Source organism: Pollachius pollachius, assembly GCF_949987615.1.
Source record: "Pollachius pollachius genome assembly, chromosome: 13".
NCBI classification, from domain to species: domain Eukaryota; kingdom Metazoa; phylum Chordata; class Actinopteri; order Gadiformes; family Gadidae; genus Pollachius; species Pollachius pollachius.
Genome location: NC_136946.1, coordinates 15,125,049 through 15,138,497, shown reverse-complemented (window position 1 = coordinate 15,138,497; position 13,449 = coordinate 15,125,049). Strand labels below are relative to the sequence as shown.

Sequence of the window (13,449 nt, the reverse complement as noted above, 5' to 3'; positions counted from 1 at the left end):
GGCGTCCCGAGAACAGAGGACTCACTGCCGCGCAAACCCTTATCAATGATTCAGTTTATATCCCGTTACTAGACATATATTAGTTCTACATAGAGAGAAAAACCTCAAGGCCATCCCTGAAGACACTGGGACGTTTTCAATCTTCCCGTCAAAAGCGGGATCTGCATAGGTGTTCTACTTGGCAAGTCACCTTGTCAACGTGGAAATTAGAGGATATGAGGGTGAATATCTGGCCCCCTTCGCCCTCAGGTTCCGCGCCTTCACAATGGACGCGGTGTGGGGGCGCGTGCCTGTTCTTTTTTCAGAAATATTTTTTATAATTTGGAGTAAAAAAAACACGAAGAATGCGATATTCATTACATATTTAGAATGAATGTACAATTAAAAGAAAAAGCAGAGCGTTTATCCTCGGGGTGAAATGGGGCGGGGGGGGGGGGGGGGGGGGGGTGTGTCGCGCGCCACCCAGCTGTTCCTAGCGTCCAGTGGTTTTTAGGAGGCGGCCAGGGGCGCGCGCACGGTCCGCGTGCAGCGCCTGGGCTCGGGTGATGGGCGGAGTTACGGCCAACGCATTTAGGAATGGGTCCGATCCTCGCTTTAGTTAGACAAGAGCTAGCAAGAGGAGTCGGATTCACCTGAGGACCTGTTGGACAAATCCGCTCCCGAGCTCCTCCAAGTGTCAAGAGAGGATCTAGCGCCGGTTGGTTTGGGTCTATAACGGTCTCTTCTTTGTTTCATAGGCTAAAGATTCCATTGCTATTTTTCAAAGCAATACTTAAAAAAAAGTGACCCGTTGATAAGGAGACACTGCACTTTGCTGTTCACTGTTCTTATTTATTGTATTTTGCACTGAAGTGGTCTACAGCGGTGAAGATGCACAGCACGCAAAAGGATACGACCTATACCAAGATTTTTGTCGGGGGTCTTCCGTACCACACCACAGACTCAAGTCTCAGGAAATATTTTGAAGTGTTCGGTGAGATTGAAGAAGCGGTGGTTATTACCGACAGACAGACCGGCAAGTCGAGGGGTTATGGATTCGTAAGTACATCAGTCCAAGAAGCAGGACCACCGATTTATTTGTAAACTAACTCTCACTCTCTCTCTCTCTCTCTCTCTCTCTCTATCTCTCTCTCTCTCTCTCTCTCTCTCTCTCTCTCTCTCTCTCTCTCTCTCTCTCTCTCTCTCTCTCTCTCTCTCTCTCTCTCTCGCGCAGACATGTGCGCGCCATCACGTGCCTCGATCGTGCGTTTCGGTTATTCAATCAAAACTTTGTTGACCATACATCCAAAGTCGGTCTACCGTTTTCATATTGACCATAAAGCGTTAGTTTATGCGAGTTAGTTTGTTGTATTTTTCCAATGGGAACGCGGTTAAAGCTCCCTCTCCAACCTGTTGGGCGGCGCGTGGCTCCAGCTGAATGAGCGCCGCCTGACAGATGCGGCGCTCCGCGCGTTCTGTGATGTGCAGATATCCCGAAGCAGGGTTCAACGGAAAGATCAAGTTGATGTTGCCATTTGTGATTTTATATCTTATCAAATTCCAACACCAGTATCCACCTCAATGATGCTTTACTCTAAATTAAGGCAGATACCGCGATATAAAAAGCCGTAAGTCACTCGATCAAAAGTCTTCAACTATGTCAGGCAATCTTTTTTTTTTTTTCTGGAGTCATATTCAACACACATTATCTTATAGACTGCCGGACGCATAACACGTGTATCACGTTGAGATGATGGTGATAAGTTTTTGCATTAATGAAAGACCTAGCCTATAAGATACTAGATTCTCTGCCGGAACCATGTCGTAATTTCAGCGGGTATTCCATCATTGCACAACAGTGCATCACAAGATAGCTCACAAGATAGCTCACTTCATCTCCTGTGTTTTCTGAAAAAATACATTTGATCTACCCTATAAGATGAGGTAAAACGTTCAAACTGGTTATCACTTCTGCACTGCACTCCAGAGACTTCAACAATGCTAATATAATGCAGGATAATATCAGACATAATACCCTTACCCTGAGCATGGCTATCCAAATTGCCACACATTCAGATACACATACATTCTGCACACAGGGACGCAAATTGCAATGATTTAATCAGGTGTTTTCTTGGAATGTTTTTTTTTATCAGTGTTAGAAGTTCAAAACTCGCTCTTTCTCTCTATCGTTTCCTTTGTCACTCAAACACATGTGCAGTGTCAGCACAGTCACAAACACACACACGTACAACACACACAAACACACTCACACACTAATATACCTTTACTTCTATAAACATGTAAATGCATTTGTGCAACAGTCATTCTCTGGGAGGTCCAATCATACTCTCTTTCCGCTGCTCTGAAGGTCACGATGTCGGACCGCTCGGCTGCCGACCGGGCCTGTAAGGACCCCAACCCCATCATCGACGGCAGGAAGGCCAACGTGAACCTAGCCTACCTAGGGGCCAAACCCCGGGTGATGCAGCAAGGTACCCCCCCCCCCCCCCCCCCCCCCCCCCCACACACACACACACACACACACACACACACACACACACACACCCCACTCCGATCAGGCATTGACCTGAGGTACGGACCAGGCTAGACTATCTGTTAACCTGGACGGGATCGGTTGTCATGTTGGGGAATAAAAGTTAACCCGACTTTCGTCTTCCCCAATGTGTTACGGTTGCAGTAGTGCACATCAGTACATAAGCCCCAAAAATATATGTTAACAACACATCAACAATAACAAAGTATGCTACTACTTAGTAATTGTGCATATTCAATTCATGCTACTCCATTAATCCCGAAGGAAATAGTTCAATTGTTTATTGGTGTCAAATATACAGCATTGACTTTGTGATATGCATGACATTATCATAACCAAAGTGAGTGTAGATCAAGGCTTCTCCAGTGATATGTACTGATTCACTTTGTGTTCGTGTCTCTTCTGCTTTGTTTAGGTTTTACCTTTGGGGTTCCTCAAATTCACCCCGCATTCATCCAAAGGCCTTATGGGTAAGTAGCAGTGAACTATATCTTGTGGTTAGGTTGTTCTTTATAGTCCATAATTGGTGCGATGAACTATCATCAGATGTAATGGTTATCTCTGTTATGCTCAATAATGTGTTCCTGTTAGCTTGATCATTTTGTCTTATTATTCTTCCTTAAAATATATTATGGATGGCTTTTTATTTAACTGGTTATACCATAACCAGCATTAACCTATTTAACCTGTCGATCAAAAGCCAAAAAACAATGTTTTTTTCAAGGTTCACATTTGTGTTTAAATGTGTGTATGTGTGTGGGTGTGTGGGTGTTTGAGAGAGAGATATTGAGAGAAAGTCTGAGAGAGCGCGAGAGAGTGCAAGAGAGCGCGAGAGAGAGAGAATGAGAGAAAGAGAGAGAGTGTGAGAGAGAGAGGAAAAATGAGATAGAGATGAGATGGTGAGAGAGAGAGAGAGAGTTAATGAAAGCAGGAGAGAATGAGAGAGATGAGATGGTGTGAGAGACAGAGAGAGAGAGAGAGAGAGATAATGAGAGTGGGAGAGATTGAGGGAGATGAGATGGTGAAAGAGACAGAGAGAGAGAGACAGAGAGAGAGAGAGAGAGAGAGAGAGAGAGAGAGAAAGAGAGAGAGATAATGAGAGCGGGAGCGAATGAGAGAGATAAGATGGTGAGAGAGAGAGAGAGAGAGAGAGAGAGAGAGAGAGACAGAGTGAGAGAGAGAGAGTGCATGGAGTAGTGTAGACATTGATGGAAAGTTCCAGGCTGACTCAATGTTATCTATCTTTCTTTGGTCCGACAGGCTCAGTCTCAGCTTAAGATAACTGTGCTGGTTTGTGGGCTAGCTCTGTGAACATATGCACAGATGACAGAAGGGAATTACCTGTAGGCTCAATCACACAAAAACAAGCGCTCAAAATGGTGATTATAGATGCATGTACGTTGTTGTTGCTGTTGTTGTTGTTGTTGTTTACTTGTGGTTTACTTTTTTGTAGTTTGGATTTTTAACCTTTTCACATTTTCTTATGTTACTTTTGAGTAGCCATTAGAGCTTTGTGTGTGCAGTTCTGAAGTGTTGGTTTGATAGCTAAACCGTGTGTTGACAAAGAAAAAAAATGAATTGATCTTTGGGGTGTTGTTGTATTCCCCTTTTGTGAGGTGTTTTGGTGACTTTGGCCAATAAGGGGTGGGCTGGGTTGGTGGTCTATGTTTTAATTGACATGCTTTCTGTTGTTGCGTGTGGTTCAACATTTGTGTTCAACGGGACGTGCTTGTGTTGGTGTTGTTTGCCGTTGTGTGGGAGTGAGTGGGGAACGTTTCGGTGTGATCATTTGTTTGTGTTTCAACGCATCCTCACCAACCCCCCCCCCCCCCCCCCCTAACATAATCCCGCCCCCATCGCTTGCATGTGTTTTGTGATATTCATGTTTCCCATTGAAATTGTATTCATGTTAAACTTTAAAGTGCCAAAAGCATGTCTGCTGAAAGGACGGACACAGCTCTCCTGTTTCAATATGTCTTCTGTCTCTGTCCTCTCTTATGTGTAGCTCTCTATCATCTTGTTTCTCTTTCTGTGTTTCTGTCACCCTTTCCCTTTCTATTCTGCACTGCTCCTCACAGCTGCTGCCTTGGTTGACCACACTCAAGTGGCAGCCATTGCGTCTTTCTCTTTCACATTCACAGAAATGTGGATGTGTGTCGTACACACACACTAGAGAGAACAATGTCAGGCCACGGTCACATGACCCGGCTGCCATAGCCAACCTCATCCTCATTTACACTGGGAAAAATGCCGCAGTGGCCGTGCCCATAGATGTGTGTGTGTGTGTGTGTGTTGTCAGCGGGCATGAATGTATGTTTGTTGGTGTGTATATGTGTGTGAACATGTGAAAATGCCTGCTGGTATGACTGGAGTGTGTGCTTGTGGACATGTTTTTGTCCAGCCTACGGGTATGCGTTCTTTCAGAACCTCAGCCAGCTCAGCTCAACAAAGTCTCTGACACAAACACATGTCTGGATACACAGTGCTCTCTCTCTCTCTCTTTCTCTTTCTCCCTCTCATTCTCACTTTCTCTCTCTCTCTTTATCTCTCTCATTGTCCCACCCCCCACTCTTCTCATTGTCTCTCGCTCTCGCTCCTATTCTGCTATCTGAACAAGCTTTCGTCACATGGGGCTTGTGGTGTTAAGGAAAACAAGCGTACCCATTGTGGGACACAAAGCCCTGAATGCTGACACTGCAGACACGCCGAGCTCAGTGCTTTATAGGGACGGGTCGGGCGGTCTGGACCGGGGGGTGGGGGGGGGGGAGGGGGTGCGCACAGACTCCCACTATGTCATCGAAGTGCAAGACAGGCCCCCCTTTAAAAATAACCCCGTCAGCAGAATTTCCATTCTCTTCGAAGGTACATTGCCCATGAGCTCTATGAGCTCATCACTGAGGGGGGACTAGGTGACATTTTCGTCATGTACACTCCATTGAACAAACCCAAGCATAATCGAATGCTAGTCTTGAGTACAGTCCACCCGGTATGTACGTTCAATGCCGGGTCTTTGGAGAGCAGTTCAAGACAGGCTACGGGGAAGGTGGTCGCTCCCGTCATTTATACAGCAGCTATTCCATGATTAAACTAAAGACACACACACACACACCACATATCGACACAATATGACCAGAACGCACGTGCACACACACACACACACACACACACACACACACACACACACACACACACACACACACACACACACAAACAGACTCACACCCACCTCGCAATAATCTTTTCAACCAATGTCATCCAAGTGGCATGCTGTGGACCTTTATTTAGACCATGACCTTTAGTGAACTCTTCGCTCGTTAGACAACAACATTCCAGATGAGAAGCATGACCCTCAGACGGACGAGCACGCACGTTAGTGACACTCAAGTCCTATAAGACTGTCCTCCTCACTTCTGACACTCAGACTTAAACCTTGGTCATCACCCCTCTCCAGCCATATGTTGTGAAGGAGTGAAGGAGTGGGGGGGTTATGAGTAAACGGGACCGCTTCATGTCTGTCTCTTGGTCTGTCTTTCTGTCTGTTGTAGTCGTTAGGGTTAGGGATAGGGCAAATACCCCGCAATACCAAACAGCCCACCCCGTGAACACAGTGGGAGGGTAGGTTGGGCCTGAACTCCATCGACCGCAGCTGGCATTTACAGAGAGGGTCTCAATAGGACGGGTTGTCCCGTTCCTTTAGACACGTTCAACTAGCAATAAATAGCTACCGTACACACACACACACACACACACACACACACACACACACACACACACATACACACACACACACACACACACACACACACACACACACACCCCCCCCCTGCTGTAACCTATGAACTGATGTGCTTCTGGCAAGACTTTAAATATAGAGACATGGGTTTTCTATAAAATGTTAATCACTTAGTAAGGAGTGTTGATTAATACCCTCAAATCAGATCTTCAGTAAGTCTTCACCACTGCAATAGTGTAACAGTAAAACAGTGTTTATTTATGACCCATTCTCAGTGTTTAAAATGACCACCACGAGATATGTTGTGGTCATTTTTTAAATAAACTCCAAATGATGTCCAAATGAATAATCCATCTCTGAGTAATACATTGGTTATCCATCAAATAACCCCTTTTGACTTAATAAATGTAACAATGGAAACATGAGGCAAAATAATTATTCCACGATAAATCTCTTTACAGTATATGTTTGTTGGTCTCCATGTGCCTACATATGTGCATATGCTTGTTTGTGTATGTGTGTTTGTGCGTCTCAAAGGCCTCACTGTGTCCTCTTCATGGAGATGATGGTCGGCCAGGACTTCGCAAACTAGCGCCATCATCTTCAGCATTACTCCTCCTCAGCCCAGGGCTGTTCTTCAAAAACCTCTGTCTTCCAGTTTGTGTGAATGTGCTGTGATCCCTTTCCCAGAACGTTGTCCCGATGAATCATTTTCTCTCTCTCACGCTTGGGTTTGTACAACTTTGTTACTGGCTGCTTTTGTTAGAGTGGTTGGTGTACCGAAACCGCTGGTTACGAAAACCGCTGGTTTCGGTTGAGTGATTTGATTGTTTGGTTAATACAGAGCTGAATATAGGGATGCCAAGATAATAAATTCTCTATAAGCTATGCTTCACACTTTAAGTTATCGCCACCTGCCATGTCCCCCCCCCCTTCCTAATTCCAAACTGTCTAAAATCCTTCTCTAAGTGCTCAGGCTCATTTATTCCTATATTTCCCAGTCAAAATTTGTCCATCCCCCTGTTTATAATTTTTAAAGCACACATATCCACACACTCGTTGAAAACAACCTCATCCCACTGAAGACGTCTCCCACATAGCACATCATTGTCTATGGAAACGATACTCAACCTGTACATAGCAACCAGCGAATAGTTTCCCTGACATTTGTCAAGCCGAGAACTCAACAGCAACCTAACGGTTCTGTAAATATTAGATTGATCTCCACAACTATTTGGTGCTCACTCATAACAAGAAGGCTGTTGTTGGGGCTAAATCACTTTTACACGGACCAGACATCAAAACCGCTCAACCTAGCGTCAAAGGGACGCTAGGGAGTCAGTCATTCAAGTTTGTCCCTGTCTCTCTCTCTCTCTCTCTCTCTCTCTCTCTCTCTCTCTCTCTCTGTCTCTCTCTCTCTCTCTCTCTCTCTCTAGTCATGAGTTGGCGCTCTTCCCTGAATCCGTTCTGCCCACGTTCCTATAAAGTGGGTCTTTAAGCAGCCCTCTGCCCTCAGCCGGGGGAACTGGGATGTGATCATATCACTGAGGGCAGAATGTGATCATTGTTTCCTCATTGCTTATTTAAATGTAGCATCCCTCTGGGTTCAGACCAACACCACCCCAACCCCAACCCCACCCTCAGCCCACCAACACCACCCTCACCCTCACCCTCACCCTCACCCTCAGCCCACCAACACCACCCTCACCCTCACCCTCACCCTCAGCCCACCAACACCACCCTCACCCTCACCCTCACCCTCACCCTCACCCTCAGCCCACCACCCTCACCCTCACCCTCACCCTCAGCCCACCACCCTCACCCTCACCCTCACCCTCACCCTCACCCTCACCCTCAGCCCACCACCCTCACCCTCACCCTCACCCTCAGCCCACCAACACCACCCTCACCCTCACCCTCACCCTCACCCTCAGCCCACCAACACCACCCTCACCCTCACCCTCACCCTCACCCTCACCCTCAGCCCACCAACCCCTAACCCTCACCCTCAGCCCACCAACCCCACCCTCACCCTCACCCTCACCCTCACCCTCACCCTCACCCTCAGCCCACCAACACCACCCTCACCCTCACCCTCACCCTCACCCTCACCCTCAGCCCACCACCCTCACCCTCACCCTCAAGCCTCACCCTCACCCTCACCCTCACCCTCACCCTCACCCTCACCCTCAGCCCACCACCCTCACCCTCACCCTCAAGCCTCACCCTCACCCTCACCCTCACCCTCACCCTCACCCTCAGCCCACCAACACCACCCTCACCCTCACCCTCAAGCCTCACCCTCACCCTCACCCTCACCCTCACCCTCAGCCCACCAACACCACCCTCACCCTCACCCTCACCCTCAGCCCACCACCCTCACCCTCACCCTCACCCTCACCCTCACCCTCACCCTCAGCCCACCAACCCCAGCCTTGACTTTTTGGTCCAAAAACCAAACACCACACAGGGTTTTTTCCCCCCTTTGTAAAAACTATCCAGCGGTCAAAGGGGCACTGACATTTTCACAATGCTTCCCCCTGGGCTCTCTAACTATAACCACGCCAAAATGCGTGCACACACACACACACACACACACACACACACACACCCCTCCAATGACTGCCCCTAACGGCCATGGACTGGCATCAAACGCACGTCCACATGTGACAATCTGTCAGCTCTCCAACTCGCTCTCTCTCTCTCTTTCTTTCTGTCTCTCTCTCTGTCTATCTCTCTCTCTCTCTCTTTCTTTCTGTCTCTCTCTCTGTCTATCTCTCTCTCTTTCTTTCTGTCTCTCTCTCTGTCTATCTCTCTCTCTTTCTGTCTCTGTCTCTCTCTCTGTCTATCTCTCTCTCTCTCTTTCTGTCTCTGTCTCTCTCTCTGTCTATCTCTCTCTCTCTCTTTCTGTCTCTGTCTCTCTCTCTTTCTCTCTCTCTCTCTCTGTCTCTCTTGCGTTCTCTCTCTCTGTCTCTCTCTATCTGTCTCTCACATTACCTCTCTCGTTCTTGTCTCTTATCCGTACACATATCTTTTAAGGTTCGGACGACAGCTCAATCTAAACTAAAACCATAGACTAATCCAAAATCCGAGTGGTCTTTCGAGTAGCAACACAACCAGTCTGAAATTATCATCATCATCATCATCATCATCATCATCATCATCCTCATCATCATCCCATACCTGGGGCTCGACTCGATCTAAAACACGTATTCAAACCAAACCCTTCAGCACAAGAGATCAAACCAGCAGCCTCCCTGGTCTGTCCAGCCTGCTTCCTCTCTTCTTCTGCCTTCTCTCTCCAGAGAGCTCTCTTCTGACCCTGTACTAATCTAATCTAATCCCGACGACCAGGCCTGGGGGTCCCTGGGTGTTTCTGACTGCTAGTTTGGAACGTGGGGTTTGGTGGGTGGGGGAAGGCGGGAGGGAGTGCTTGGCAGCGGTGTGGTGGAGTTGGGTTTGGGGGAGAGGGGGGTGGGTGGTGTTCTCAGTGTCTGGAGGAAAGACTCACAGTGTGTTTGTTTTGTTGTCTCCCTGCAGGATCCCGGCGCACTACGTGTACCCGCAGGCCTTCATGCAGCCTAGCATGGTCATCCCCCACATGCAGCCCAACGCCGCGACCGCCGCCTCGGCCGCCACCGCCTCCTCCCCGTACATCGACTACACCGGCGCCGCCTACGCCCAGTACGCCGCCGCCGCCGCCGCCTACGAGCAGTACCCGTACGCCGCCTCGCCCGCCGCCCCGGGCTACATGACCGCCGCCGCCGCCGGCTACGGCTACGCTGTTCAGCAGCCGCTGACCGCGGCCGGCGCGGCACCCGGGTCGGCCGCCGCCGCCGCCGCCGCCTTCGGCCAGTACCAGCCCCAGCAGCTGACCGACCGCATGCAATAGCAGCCACTGCAGCCAATGGACACGCAGCAGGGAGGAGGCAAGGCCCACCCTCGCCCACAGGTCCTCTGTCTGATTGGTCAGGAGCACAAGGGGGGCCGATGGAAGAAAAGAAAGAGGGAGGATGGGCCGTAAAGGTGACGGGGGGAGGGGGGTTGAGTTGGGGGGGCTGGAGACTCGAAGATCGCCGAGTCATGCAGGTTGAAGGTGATGGTGGGTGGTGATGGTGGTGGTGGTGGTGGTGGTGGTGATGGTGGTGGTGGTGGTGATGATGATGAAGATAATGATGGTGATGATGGTGGTGGTGATGATGATGATGGGATGGTGAGGTGGGAACTTCATGCAGTAGCTTTCCAACTTGCTGTGTTTCAACCATACAACAAAACGTGCGTATTTATGCGAGAACAAAGAAGAATCTCTCAGAACAAAGTTAGGAGGGTGATTGACTATTATTAGTACTTTTATTGTTATAACTTTTATTAGTATCATTCTGATTATCATTGTAGTAGAGTACTTATTTCTAGTTGACAAATGCAGGAACTAATCCCTGTGGTGGGTATAGCTGTAAACTAAGCCTTATTGAGTCCCATTGCTGTTGTTAGCGTTAGCATCGTAGGCTAGCTATTCTTCATTGTGAAGATATCCAGACACTTTCCAAAGGTGTAACTGATTCTTCCATGCCCTCATAACATATGTATTATTGTTACTCTTACTACAGTGGGCTACTGTTATTATTATAATTATTATTATTATTATTATAATTATTTTATTTTTCGTCTTTTCAAGTGCTTTTCGGGAGTTTATATTTTCTGATAATCAGGGAAATGTAGAGGAGTCGTTTTCCACCATGTTAGGTCTACTGTTATTGTTATTATTTTTAAGATGCAAACCTCTGTCAGGAAGTTGAGTTTGTAAAAAGGAGTGAACACAAGTCGGAACATATTTTTTGTACAACTACCTTCTTTTTGTTAGCTTTCCTGACACTGAATGTCTCTCTCTCTAATCCTGTGTGTCTCTCGACCTCCAGCTATGCAAAACAAACACATCACCTAGAGACAAACACAACTAAACCAAACCACGCAGGAAAGAGAAAACAGAGAAGTCATCAGTTCTTTTACAAACTTTTGGACTGGGGGGGTTGGGGGGTGGTGATGAACAAAACACACAAAGGCCCTCGACATGAAGAGGCTGGCATTGGTGCGGGGGTATCAATAGAGATCACTGAATCAGTTGCTTTAGGGCGAGGACACTGGCCCGCACGCAAACTACACACACGCACGTACACGCACACACACGCGGAAACACAGCCGTGCACACACGTGTCAACCTTTCACACGTAGCGTCACGACACAAAAGGTTTACGCTCTGGGAGGGATAGAGAGACAAAAAGAGGGAGAGAAAGATGGAGTGTGAGGCAGGCTGCCGGTAGGTGGATGGTGGGGGGGGTGGAGGAAGAGCTCAACTCCAGCGCCACACAGACGGATCGTTCTGGAAAAGAAGGCATCACTTGTGCTTGAATGTCGACCTTTCACTTTTTAATCCCCCTGCCCTTTTTTGTGGGGACCCCCCCCCCCCCTCCCTCCCTCATTGCCCCAAGCCCCCAATCACACACAGATGAAGAACTCCACCCCCATTCCCACACCCACGCACACACATCTCCATGCTGATGTCAGGTTTGCACACACACACACACACACACACACACACACACTCACACTCAGACACTCAAACACAGACCTATACTGCCGGACTTGGCCTCTTGTGTACAATTGCTTAAACCAAAAACAGGCCTGCCTCGCGCCTGTCCCCGGTCGAGGGTTGGGGGGCGCGGCGCGGCCGCTGTGTCTTCCAGCTCTCTGACGTCATGCGGGTCTTCCTCCTCTGCGTGCCTTACATGTGTTATTGCTATTTAAGAGAATCATTTCAAAATGAGTAAAACGTTCAAAAAAGAAACAAAAAAAACGAGGAAGGAGAAGTGTAGTATTTAAGCTAGGCTATTTATTTAGAGTGTTGACTCTGTTGGCTCTCTAAGGGTATGACTTGGCAGGCGTACTGTATTTATAATATTATGTACTCATCTCAAGGCATATATATATAAGTTATTGAGTAGTTTTAGTCGTAATATTATTATTATTATTATTATTATTAATAATATTTGTATTATATTATTATTATTAACATATTCAACCAAAATGTTGTTGTAGGAGTTATTTAAGAGACCATTTTGTTATGTGCACTGTATAACTATACACATGTTTTTTTGCCTTTTGGAATCCTTAACATGAGATGACATTTCAGCAAGCTTAATGCCTTTTATATGGAAACTGATTTTATTTTTAAAATACTGGCCTACTTGCATGCAACATGTTCAGTGCTTCATCAATGTTTAGTGCTGATGAAAAAAACGAGATAATATTTAAGACAAAAAAAGGCAAATATGCTGCTTTCTCCATTAGAATGTAGTCTGTCAATGCATGCTTTTTCCTTAGCCTTCAATAATGATCCGATGGTTCATCGACACTGTTGGGAATTTTTATACTTGAACTATTTCTTTACAAGGGAAAATATGAAATAAATATAAAAATTTAAAGACAAAAAAAATCTTTTTAGAGAAGCTTTTCATTGTCACTGGATGGAGATGTGTAAATGTGTAACTATTTAAATGCAAAGGTCCTGTTGGTATGGGGGAAAAAAACATTGTTTCAGAATTTCCACAGTATTTACTCTACATCGAAATAAAATGTTATATATTTAAATAACCTGGTTGTACGAGTTGTTTGTTTCACAAAGCACATTGAACGCCTTTACTTCGCTCCATTAACATGGCCCTGATGTAAATATGTTCCTTCTGACTTAATGCGGTATGCATACAGTCGGCCCCTTCTGTGTATAGAATATAATGATGTTTGTGTGACGTGTGTGGCTTAAGTGTGTCCCTGTGTGTCCAAATTGTTAATCTATTTGCAAAGAGCTGCCAAGCAAACCGAACACGCCATTGGGCTATTTCAACCCCTGATTGAGACCATCACTAAATGTGTAACACTGGGCTTTTTCTATAAATGCATTGCAGCGACCATTGAACAGTCGACTAGACTGGAGCCACTATACTGTCCGGATAAACATGCTTGAGGAGGTATTTTTTTCCTCAATGAAACGTGATGAGTGAGGACGGCCCTCATATCCAGGTAACCATGAGCGAGCATCGAGCACAGGCCTTATATTAGCCACACTAATGAAATAATCATACGTATTAAATAAAAAAGACGATTGGAAACGAGAATGTCAAAAGAG

At 46.8% G+C, this 13,449-nt stretch overlaps 1 protein-coding gene across 1 annotated transcript; it reads left to right on the top strand.

The window, feature by feature from the left end:
* Positions 1-870: 870 nt before the first annotated feature.
* rbm24a (RNA binding motif protein 24a) lies at positions 871-10,161 on the top strand (the record flags this gene model as incomplete). Its single annotated transcript, XM_079748798.1, has 4 exons — positions 871-1,038; positions 2,351-2,474; positions 2,952-3,006; positions 9,810-10,161. The coding sequence occupies 4 exons, from the start codon at positions 871-873 to the stop codon at positions 10,159-10,161; spliced, it is 699 nt and encodes a 232-aa protein (XP_079604924.1).
* Positions 10,162-13,449: the final 3,288 nt, after the last annotated feature.